The sequence below is a fragment of the Tachysurus vachellii genome, chromosome 4 (genome assembly GCF_030014155.1).
Source record: "Tachysurus vachellii isolate PV-2020 chromosome 4, HZAU_Pvac_v1, whole genome shotgun sequence".
Classification (NCBI taxonomy): Eukaryota; Metazoa; Chordata; class Actinopteri; order Siluriformes; family Bagridae; genus Tachysurus; species Tachysurus vachellii.
The window spans coordinates 20,995,640-21,008,011 of NC_083463.1; the positions used below are offsets into that span (position 1 = coordinate 20,995,640).

General features: G+C 38.8%; 1 protein-coding gene across 2 annotated transcripts in view; it reads left to right on the forward strand.

The window, feature by feature from the left end:
- The window catches only part of cacna2d2a (calcium channel, voltage-dependent, alpha 2/delta subunit 2a), a 208,094-nt gene that overhangs the window by 191,785 nt on the left and 3,937 nt on the right, over positions 1-12,372 (forward strand). For both annotated transcript variants that reach the window (XM_060868309.1, XM_060868310.1), the window contains 15 exons: positions 2,349-2,409; positions 4,145-4,242; positions 5,029-5,119; positions 5,262-5,324; positions 5,478-5,581; positions 6,099-6,197; positions 6,987-7,081; positions 7,875-7,919; positions 8,101-8,172; positions 8,305-8,457; positions 8,577-8,629; positions 9,081-9,136; positions 10,277-10,403; positions 11,481-11,590; positions 12,274-12,353. In XM_060868309.1, coding sequence (XP_060724292.1) covers positions 2,349-2,409; positions 4,145-4,242; positions 5,029-5,119; positions 5,262-5,324; positions 5,478-5,581; positions 6,099-6,197; positions 6,987-7,081; positions 7,875-7,919; positions 8,101-8,172; positions 8,305-8,457; positions 8,577-8,629; positions 9,081-9,136; positions 10,277-10,403; positions 11,481-11,590; positions 12,274-12,353 — 1,307 coding nt within the window. The remainder of the gene's footprint in view (positions 1-2,348; positions 2,410-4,144; positions 4,243-5,028; positions 5,120-5,261; positions 5,325-5,477; positions 5,582-6,098; positions 6,198-6,986; positions 7,082-7,874; positions 7,920-8,100; positions 8,173-8,304; positions 8,458-8,576; positions 8,630-9,080; positions 9,137-10,276; positions 10,404-11,480; positions 11,591-12,273; positions 12,354-12,372) is intronic.

The window sequence follows — 12,372 nt, forward strand, 5'->3', positions numbered from 1 at the left end:
TTAGTAGAGACCATCAGTTTGTATGAATTGATTTAATACCTAATAATTTTTACAGATCACTTAGTGTCCGTGACATAAACATAGTGCCTTGATCAGTCAGGATCAGTCAAAGTGCCTCTAACTTGCTATGTGCTGGGATTGTGTGCTGAGACAGAGATTGCGGATGTCGTGTTGCATAGTACACTGGAACTAATACAAACCAATACATCACCCTGTGCTGAGTGCTCTAATGGCCCAACACGGTCCATCCCAATTCTTTAGAAGTTGCCCTCGATTAGCGATATGCAAATAAAAGTTGGCCATTGGATATTTCAGTGTTTTTTCCCGTTACACATTTAACCAGCCATCAGATTACACTTTCTAACCAAGAATTGGGTTGATTCTTCTTTAGTTTGAGTGCCCTGTGTCACTAAGTATAGTCTATCTTTAATAACATAAAATTCAGTAAGGAGAGCAGAAAGTCAGGCATAATTGACCAGCGGTAGCTCTCATTTGGTCACTTGCATGCCGGAGCATCTCTTCATGCAACTATTCCATGGGGCAATGCCCCAGAGGGATTTCCTGGAGCTAGGAAGGGCCAGGGCCCTGTTCTCCCTCCAAGCTTATTTGACAGCACTGACTTTGACGTGTCCAGCCGAGCAAATCCCATATATATGGGTCTCGCAGGACCCATCCACACATATTTTGTTCAACAATGAAGAAAATGTTGGCCACCAGCAGGTCGGCCTGGGCCTCACTGGCCTATCTCTACGTGGCCAGTTTCCCGCACCTGAGGAAGAGAGGAAGTGTATAAAGGATTGTGTGGGCAAAACCCAAATCTGTGGCATTGGTTTTAGAAGATTAGACCTCATTTCCATGCCGAGTATACTAAGGAAAAATAGCAGGGAGAGAAAGAGTTCTACAGATACCACAATGTCATCATCCAGTCTCATTGGCGAGTGGGAGGTGAGTTGGGTCTCTTGATCAGCTCCTGGTCTTCTGCCTGCATTTGCAACACCACCCAGATGAGATATTCTTGTCCAGTGACGCACACACAGTTCCAGGAACACTTGATGCTGGGTGGCATAGAGGCCAGCAAGAGATTTCACGAGGTCAGACAGTGATGAGGACAGCGTAGCTTCCTCAAAGATCATGGGTTTCAGCACAAATGTAGGCAGAAAAGGTTAACTCCACACAGTTTTATTTTCAGTTTTTATTTCACACCCACGCATTCACACACACAGCTCTGCACATTCTCTCTTTTCTCCTTGCTCCTCTCTCTAATTCCTCCCCTAGTTCACTGCAAAAGAGAGTACATTATTAGAGCAGTAACTCACAGGTGCGTAATCCTTACCAGGTTGTCCCACAGGCACCGCCCTCCATTTACAAACCGGTGCTTGACCACACCATTTATTGTAGTGTTTGAAGTAGTAACCCAGCCAAAATAGCACATATTTTTCAACTTTTAGCAAATGAAAACAGGGTTTCCTTCAAGTCCTTTTGTCTTGTGTTAGTGCTAGAGTGTGATCGCTCTTGATTCGTTTTTGTCGTCCTCTCCTTACCACTTTCCCCCATGTTTCCATCAGCTTGACACCTTTGTCCCTTTATCACCCCTCAGACTGCCACGGAAATGGATCACACACACCTTCTGAAATACCAATATAGATGTGCACGACATTGTGGTTGGGATACTACCTGGGCACTACTGTAATCACAGCTAACAAGAGACTTAACAGTGTAGTTGTAGCTTGCTGGGGATTTCACTTATTGTCATGCTTCCAACTTTTATTAGCAAGATAGAGCACTTTCAGTGTTAACAGGCAGAATGTGTTGCCCTGTTTCTCATCTTTTCACAATGCAGTGCACATCCTTTGATTGTGTCATAGACAAAGTCAGTCCAACGTGCCAGTCTGAGGAGTGAACACCTCCATCAGGACCCCCGCCTCACCCACTTTCCTGCAAAATAGTTGGCCATGTTGATGCCTGTTTACAAAAGGACACAAACGAAACACTCCCCATTTTGTGGGCATTGCGTCAGAGAACTCGTTTCATTCAGCACTGAACGTTTGAGCCAGTTCTCCGACACGCAAAAGCATCAGCAAACAAACAGAAAATTGGCATGCAGTTTGTGCTTCAAAGTTTGCCTGTGATAAACTCAAATAATAAAACTTTATATTGTGGCACCATATTGGCTAACGCTGGTCTTTCCTCCTGATTCCTCGGTGTTGCTATGGTAACGTCAACCCCCCCACCACTGCGTCCCTGCACCCGTTGAAGAGCAGCTGCTGTTTTTTCTCTCTCCCAGACTCTCCTTCCTGCTCACTGAGCTCACTGCTTCCATGGATAATCTTGCCCCCTTTCTGTTGCAGATTTTGAATCTCTGCTGCCACACACTTTTGAGTCAGAGGGACATGTGTTGATAGCCCCAAGGTAGTCCTGCATAATTGCTTGAGCCCACCTTGATTGATCTGTCTTATGTTTTATCTGTAAACAAACAATGTTGTCGAGGTGTCTAGTAACTAGTAGTAGCAGTCATCATTTTGTGTGTGTGTGTGTGTGTGTCTATACATTGTGTTCCAGGTGTGTGTTGCTGTGTTTTTTTATACTATAATGTCTGTCTCTCTCTTTCTCAAGTGTTGGAGATTATAAATTAAGTCAAATATAAGAGCTTAATTTCCCCTGGTCCTGTAATCCTAATGCTCCCACAACTACCTTTCTGTTTCTTCATCACATGGTAAAGACAATGGCATTTATTTATCAGAGCTGCATGAAAACAAGCACAGATTTGGATGTGTGAAATGATGTTTGAACAAATCTGAGTTTGATTCATGAAACTGTTGTCATGAAACATCATGTCAACGCAAGTTGATCCGAGTGCCAAGAGTATGCAAGCTCCATACACATTAGACACACCCTTGACAAATAACTACAGAAATAAACCAGTAATGTGAATAATTAGACAGGCTATACTGAGTTTAAGGTGGTTTTATGTGTAATAAACATGGGAATGTGCTATTTTACAGAGGCTGAAGGAAGGCCTCTTTGTTAAAGGCCAGGTAGAATTTTTTTTCTGATGAAATATAGAAAATCCAAGTTCCTTATTTCATATCTACAGAACACTGAATGAAATGAATGAAGTGCCTAACGTCAGGCTACCAAATTAATAGATTTGCATCTAACCCACTTTAATCTTGTATCCAGGTCAAAGCTTCATGGTGTCTATTATTCACAAATGTACCTATTACCAAAATGAAGGACTAATGTATTGATAAAGATGCATGTGTGCTCATTCTCATTCAAGTGTACAAATTACATGTAAATATTAAGTGGATAGCAAGTGTTTGCCGTGGGTTCATAGATTATGTACTTTCTTCTATAATTAGATCGTTATAGAAAAAAGGTCAGAGAACTGGTGTGTAAAAATAATTCATCTATGTGAATTGATGTGTAAATTGCCCATACCTAAAATACTTAAAACAATTCCTCTCTATGTCATAATCATTCACTGATTAACAGTATGCCTATGAAACATTTGTCATGGGCTTCAAATTCAATCTTATCTTATCGTAGCAGATTCAGTGGTCTGAAACATCAAATTATTGCCTTCAAAATTTAATCGGAATTGTATTGTGTGGAAGCCTGAGGTTTACAGGTTTACTGCTCTACTTGCTGTAGCCTACTTGCTGTATTTGTTGATGACACTGGTGTTTACAGTATATTGATTATTTGACAGCAAGTCAGTCATTTTTCAGGTTGTTAGGTGGCATGAAGTTGACACTAAAGATCATTAATAAGGACACTGTGAGTGGAATTAGCATACACTTGTTTTACAATCAGATTTGTGACTTTGATGAATACGGGCCATTGTTTTATGTGATGTACTCATTTTTCCGAGTTTGGTTCGGCTGTTGCATGTTGCAGTACTTTGCTGAGCCATTGCATTTTTGGTGCATGTTTTTGTGCCTGCAAATGTATTGATTGTGTTCCAAGGTGTGTTGTCTTTAAGTAAATACTGTAGCAACGTATTTGGATTAAACACGTTTCTTTTTCTTCAAAATACGTATTCGTAAAGCCGCTGGCATGCACTGTGGCAATGTGATGATTGTGTTGGTGTTAAAGATATGTGTGTGTATTGTGACTGTTAAATAATGTATCTACTTCTTAGGGAATACTGCAAAGAGCTGGAGCTTTCTAGCAACAACACAGAGTTCCTGCACAACTTCATTGCTCTGATGGAGAAAGTAACGCCAGACTCCAAACAATGTGAGGCTTTTCTTGAGAAATTCTACTCCAGCACTGAATACCATGATGTATTATCTAATTACAAAAAAGTTCATAATAACCATTGAGAATCTTGACCGAATCAATAAAATACCCATTTAGATCAGCGATTCTCACACAGCCAGAAATCTGTAAAAAATCAATTCCACAGACTCACTCTGAACATAATCCAATTATTAATATATTAGATAAATGTTGACAAAAATAATTTGCCTAAAAAACAGAACACATTTAGTCCATGTCCACATATTTTAAACTATCTTGTATGAGTTACTGAGGTTTTGATTAAACTCGTTTTTAAGTTTCGATCCAAGCGATCAGTCCAAGTGACTAATATTCACAAATAGTTCATAATAAATATTAACTTTGGGTAATGCTGGGTTGTGGTTTTAAGTTTCACAGACCACATGACACATTTTTTAACCGCTGGTATAGATCATGTTATTTTAGGCAACTTTAATCCCAGCACGTTTGTATCTTTTGAATCATACTTATTATAACAAATACCAAGAGACTAATTTCCTGGATATTTCAGAAATAGATTTGGCTATTAGATCACTAGATCAACTGTATCAAATAATTACAGATTTCTATGTTTTAATCCAGTAGCCAGCAGGTCTGTCTTGTTGGTAGTTCATTTGTAACTCCCGATAGCATTTTGACTTCATCATGATTTTGTTATTTTCCCTGATCTGATAAACCAGACAATAATCAGTTCCCAGCAGTATTAATCAATGTTTTAAAGAGTCTTTCATGTATCCAACAAAGGTGACAACTTCCTGCTGCATAACCTGATCCTGGACACAGGCATTATCAGACAGCTCGTGGAGAAAGTGTGGAAAACCAAGGACCTCAACACGTTAGTGCAATTCGGCTACGTCCCCTGGCACAATTATATATCTTACTTGAGAGGCCAGTCACTCCAAATAACATTTGCTGTGAGGTATAATTTGTGCTACACTCTTGTGTCTGTCTGTGTGCATTATTTTCTTGTCCTCTAGGCATGGATTTTTGGCCGTTTTTGCAGCTACAGACGGAGGCATCACTCGTATTTTTCCCAATAAGTGAGTCTGATTTCAGTTATCACACAACTTTGTAATTACAGGTTGACATGAATCTCATTCTCATTTAAACCAAACACAGCATGTTGGGTATTAGAGTACATTTTAGAGATTTTTCTCAAAAGGTGTGAATTTGTATGTGTGTGTTTTCGTCAGAGCTGCTGAGACATGGGAGGAGGATCCAGAGCCATTTAATGCCAGTTATTATCGCCGCAGTCTGGACAACAAGGGCTACATCTTTAGAGCACCCTATCGTAGCCGTGAGTAAACACACAGAAACACATTTTTACACACGCACTCACACACACAAAGAGAAATAGTTTTACTTTTTTTAAAAAATTGGTGTAAATTAAATCCAAAAGGGAGCTTTAATCATATAAAAATACATAGTGAACGTAAAGATTCACAATATACATTAGTGGCTATTTTACAAAGCCACTTATTTTACATTTTATTTTATTTTACAAAGGTCAAAAGAGATGGACAACTATTACAGTCCGTCTGTAAAGTCAGATTTTTTTCATTATTAATATAAAGTTTTTCCATGTTATATGTTTTTCCTTTTGTGTGTTGACTGACATCATCAGATTGTCAGTCATATATTCCATTGAAACAAATGATTTCATCTATGAAGACGAATTTTATTTATTTATTTCCTTACCTACCTACTGACTTACCTACTTACCTACTGACTTACCTACTGACTTACCTACTTACCTACTGACTTACTTACTTACTTACTTACTTACTAACTTACTTACGTACGTATTTTTCCAGCAAATGCAATCTTCCAGGATCAAGAGAATGACACAGTTGGCATCCTGGTCAGTACAGCAGTGGACATTACAGTGGGGTCCAGAAACATCAAGCCAGCTGGTAATTTCAGCATTATCTTACAGTGAATATTATGTCACTTACCTGGAATATGAATGTTTCTTCTGCACAAAATTACCTATCAAACACATTGCACACTTTGTGTTCATTTCAAACCTGAAAAAGGTTTTGGTATGTATTCTATTATTTACTTGTTAAATGTGTTATTTTTAACCTGAATGAATTTAATGTAAGTAAAATTAGAGTAAAATCCCAGCATTGCCATTGAGTGCATATACAGTAGTGGCATCCCTTTAGGTTAAAGTCAACGAAATCCTTTTGACAGATTTTACTCTCCTAGTGGAAAAATAATATTCAAGATTGTTCAAAACTATCACTTGTAATAGAGACACAATCAGATATCAGGGCTGGATATAAAAAGTGCCAGTATACGATAACAGATAACTCTAAGGCAGTTGCGTATAATTTGAAAGCCATGTGACCACAAAGCTTTGTTTTAACATACTATAAAGTTTTAGGAGCTCCAAGTTAAAACAAAGCGTTGTGGTCACATGGCTTTCAGATCATACAATACATTGTTTTATAAAGCTATTTGTGTAGATGGACGTTGTGGGGATAGAACAATATGAAGGAATTTTGTTATATATATATATAACATGTCGTTTTAAAGACTGTTAACCTGAGAGCTGTTATCTGTGGATGAATCTGGTGATCAAAAAGATTTGTTTATGATGTTTGATGTCTTCTTTCATAGTTTTATTGACATCCACCTCTCTCTCTCTCTCTCTCTCTCTCTCACACACACACACACACACACACACACACACACAGTTGTGGGTGTAAAGTTGGACCTTGAAGTTTGGACTTCGAAGTTTAAGTTCCTTGCCAGCAATCACACCGATAACACTCGACAGAGCTCTCAAATGGTAAAACACACTCATCCATGTACTCTCCCTTTTTCAGATTACATTTGAATATGCATACAGCGCATTCAGAAAGTATTCAGACCTCCTTCACTTTTTAAATTTTGCAGCCTGATACTACAATTGTTCAGATTAGTTTTTTTTCTCATTAAACTACACTCAGTTCCCCATAATGACGAAGTGAAAACTGGAAATGTCTGTACATTTAATAAAAAGAAACAAACTGAAATATCTCATGAACAGAAGTATTTAGGCCATTAGGACATTAGTGTTGTCCCTAAGCCACAACTGTGTTGTCTTGGAAGGTCAATGTACTCCTGATTAGCCCTAAGGTTTAGACAAGATGTTGCATATTCTGCATCTCTCAGTGTCATGACTGTACCAGTCATGGCAGGTACACATGGTGCAGTATCACCACAGATAGTGTAGGTTGTGTAGTGCGATGTAATGTGGCATCCACAGCAGACTGAACAAGCCATTAAACTTCAGCTAACACAAATCACTTATCCAGCTCATTCTCTTATCAATATGAATTCTTAATGTAGCCATAGTGGTGCTACAGTAGTAGCCCTAAATTTGCTTAGTCTGTGATCGACTGCTTTATTTCCCTTAGTAATTGATCGCACACTTTCTCTGCTTGCTTCTCCTTCCATGAATCAAGGACTGTGTGAACAGTGCAAGAATAAAGACACTTACATTTTACAAGTCTACATTTTACATTTATTTGTATTCAAATTGAGATCAATTTAAAATTTTTATTTGATGAATATACGTATGGTTTAAATAATTTCCTCAGTGTGGACAAACCAGTGACTGTGAGATGGACTGTGAGGCCCATGAGGTACGACCACACTCTCTAATTAATTTTTTTTAATGACCATATTCACTGATTTGTCACTGATATATTACCTTATAAAACAGAAGATTACTAGTTCTTAGTTTTATAATTTTAATCAAATACAAGGTATGATGTAGTTATGATGTACAGTTGTAATTCATTAAATCTTGTACTACCTGTGCAGGACTTGCTGTGCTACCTGATCGATGATGGTGGCTTCCTGATCTTGTCCAATCAGATTCAAGACTGGAGCAAGGTCACATGAATGTTTAAAACACACTTTTTCAAGACTTTGATTTTTCAGAAATATGATCTCACTGTTTACAGAGATTATTTAGTCCACAGACAGATTTTCAAGGCCTCACTGTGCACTGATTTCTCTTTATAGATCGGCATGTTCTTCAGCGAGGTGGACCCAGCTCTGATGTATCTGCTCTACAACAACTCCTTCTACAACTACATGGAGTCTTATGATTACCAGTCTGTGTGTGGACCTGTGCCTAACAGTAACACAGGGGCAGCACCTAGAGGAGTTTTTGTGGTGAGTTAACAAATAAATGACTGTGAACAAACAAACTAATTCATTCATGGCTGAATAAATAACAGCATGTTCATTTAAGATGTAAGGCTGTGCTCTCAAACCGCATTCTTGTCTTATAGCCCACCATTGCCGACCTGGTAAACGTAGCCTGGTGGACCTCAGCAGCTGCATGGTATGAGACAGAATGAATGTAAAGTGTTTGTAATAGATTCATACAAACATTGCTAATAATATAGATTGTATTTTCAACTCTGGAGCTAACCCTGTTTATTTGATTGGTCCTCCAAGTGAGATTTAAGTTATATTTTGCTATGTTTATTAATATGCTATAGGGCTCTTTTTAAGCAGAAGTTAAGTGAACCAAGCCTGTCATACATCAGTGTGTATGTTCTGTGAGTTTTCACTGACAAGTAGTAACGGTTTTCATCTCGTACTGGGTGTGTTAATGTCCATCGATTATCCAGAACGCAGTGTGTCAGTTGTGTCAAACAGATCTGTATCGTCAGCACTATACCATACATCACACTCTATATATTTAGAATTTAATACAATATTTTTGTAATGTCGGTTATTGTTTATCTACATGAGGTTTTTAGTTCATTTTCTTGTCTTTTTTCCTGTAGGTCTCTGTTTCAGCAGTTGCTTTATGGTTTTGCCTATCATAGCTGGTTCATTACAGGTATGTTCAATAAATAGCTTACGCAGTCAACTCCAGAATTCTTGGCACAATTTATGCAATCGAGTTATTATTACAAACTCAGCATGTACATTTAGAAAATGTATATTAAATACACACTGTATGGTCAAAGATTTGTGAACGATGGACCGTCCAACCCATATCTTCTTCCCCAGTCTTTTGACACAAAGTTGAATGCACAAAATTGTCTAGAATGTCTTTTCGTGCTTCACTTCACTGAAACTAAAAGGCTGAAAAAGTTCAAGATATGGTTTACCAAGGAAGAGCTCATGTATCCTGATCAAAGCCCTGACCTCAACCACACTAAACACCTGTAGGATGAACTGGCAGATTACATTTATATAACTGAGGGTTACAGACTTTGCTCAAGGACCCAGCACTTGGTCGAGCTGGGAATCAAACTCACAACCTTCCAATCAGTGGTCCAACACCTTAACCACTAAGCTATCACAGCCCACAAAATTACCATGGACTTGAATGAGCTGACCTCAGTAACGCTCTAGATGCTGAATAAGAACAAGTCCCAATAACCTCTCTCCAAAATCTAGTGGAAACCCTTTCCAGAAGAGTGAAGGTTATTCTAACAGGTATTCTCCAATAGTCTCTTTGGCCATATGGTGTATATCTGACAACAACAAAAAAAAAGGGAAATACATTGTCTCAGTTTGTTGTTCAGGAATTTCGTTACCTTTCACCATTTCATGTTTGTCTAAGACATTTGGGGAGCTACCTGCATTACCATGGAAAAAACGACTTTCAACAAAAACAGGACAGAGTTGTTGAGCTGCAGAAGTTACAGTCACAGAAATAGAAAATAAATTAGCTGTTAAAATTACCATGAAAAGTAATCAGAATCTATTAGGGAAAAAGGTGACTGCATACAAGGAAAAGTCCCCATGATAATACTCTCTAACATGCATTATGGATTAAAAATATTTAGCAGCTATTGGTTTTGGTTTATTGTGGAGATTGATGGTATTGTAGCAGAACGTTTTAGGACAGAATCAGTTTGCATTTGTCAGGAGGATAACAAAATAACTTGGCTTTTAATAATATTTTCAAACCTGCATCCAAATATTTATGTGTGTGTGTGTGTGTGTGTGTGTGTGTGTGTGTGTGTAGATGAAGCTGATGCAGCAGAGAGCATGGACCCCAGAGAAACTAGCTGTGTCACAGTACAGAAGCAGTTCTACTTCGGGAACATCAGCAGTAGCTACAGCATAGTTCAAGACTGTGAGAACTGCTCCAGGTCAGATGAATTGTCTGTTTTTTCTGTATTTTATTTATGCTTACATAAATACACGATGCTACAGCACTCTACACTTACTGACGACTTTATTAGAAACATCTGTACACATGATCGTTCATGCAATTATTTAATCATCTTATAGTGTGGCGTAGATACATGTCAGGGTTATTGTGCACATCAAACATGAGAATAAGGAAAATATAATCTCAGTGATCTCAAAAAATCAGACAGATTCCTTTTTTTGATGACGTTTGACAAACCCAGTGTGGCTGTTGTAGCCCATCCACCTACAGGCTCGAAATGTTGCGTTCTGAGATGCTTTTCTGTTCAGCACAATTTTATTCATTCATTCATTCATCTTCTACCGCTTATCCGAACTACTCGGGTCACGGGGAGCCTGTGCCTATCTCAGGCGTCATCGGGCATCAAGGCAGGATACACCCTGGACGGAGTGCCAACCCATCGCAGGGCACACACACTCTCATTCACTCACACACTACGGACAATTTTCCAGAGATGCCAATCAACCTACCATGCATGTCTTTGGACCAGTGGAGGAAGCACCCGGAGGAAACCCCCGAGGCACGGGGAGAACATGCAAACGGCGGAGGCGGGAATCGAACCCCCAACCCTGGAGGTGTGAGCCGAACGTGCTAACCACTAAGCCACCGTGCCCACCAGCACAATTTTAATTAGTGGTTATTTGAGTTCCTGTCAGCTTGAACCAGTCCAACCATCCTCTTCTGACGTTTCCCATCGAGAAAGTTATTTCCTGTCGCAGAACTGCTGTTTGCTGAATGCTTTATAGTTATTTGCACCATTCTGTGTACTCTAGATTATAGACCTTGTTTTTCCATCCAACTTTCCATTTCCATTTCTGGTGTTTGATTTAAACATTACCTGAAACCTTTGGCTTATATCTGGATGCATTTTACTGCTGAGTAAATAGTTGCATGAATATCCAGATGTAGAAGTGGATAAAGTGGATGGTGAGTTTAAGTAGGTCTTTGCTATCCTGAAAGTTTTAGATATGGTAAAATAAAGGTAACACGTTGCTAAAATGTTTATGCTCCACAGGTTGATCCATGCCAAGAGATTAAACAACACCAACTTGCTGTTTGTGGTGGCTGAGAAGCTGCTCTGCAACACATGTAGTTTAGAGAAACTGTCTCAGGGGGAGAAAGAATGTATCCTTTCACAAATAATGACATTTAACTGAGGTTTGGGAGCTGGAGCTGTACTTCTACCATATGTACCAATAATCTGCATGTATTCATTCATTCATCTTCAGTGTGCAGTGGATGCAGCTCCTAACAATGGGCATTAGGTTGGAATACCTTTCAGATGGGACAACAGTATATCACAGGACACTACGCACACACACACACACACACACACACACACACACACACACACACACACACACACACACACACACACACACACAAAACCTCCATAGATACAAAGACAACGTCTACCAAATCTTCTGACATTATTCCGGGCTAGGAATAAACCAGGGACTCTGGAGATGTGAGATGTCATGACTGGCTGTTGCAGCATCGTGACACCAAATTTGGGACCTGTAATGTTCATTCAGTGTGAATTTCTTAACACAGACTTTGACTTCAATCAAATGTATTTAAAACACTTTTTGTGCATCTCTTTCTAATGCGTAAGTAAATTCGAGTGGCCAGTTTAAGGTTTTTTCTCTTTTTTATGTCAGGTTTGGTATTAAAATGGAAATAGTATTCGTTCCGATTCTTGTAGCAAAGATAAACATTATTGAAAAAGTTATTAAACTTTCTAAATAAGCATCTTGATAAATCTCTTGAAAACAATCATCATGAGAAGTTCCTTAACACATTTCCAGTAAAACAAGACCCATGTCTGGATGTCCAACCACCTCGGTATAGAAAAGGACCCTCTACTTGTTTTGATTACAACGTTGCAGTACGTATACATGCACAAA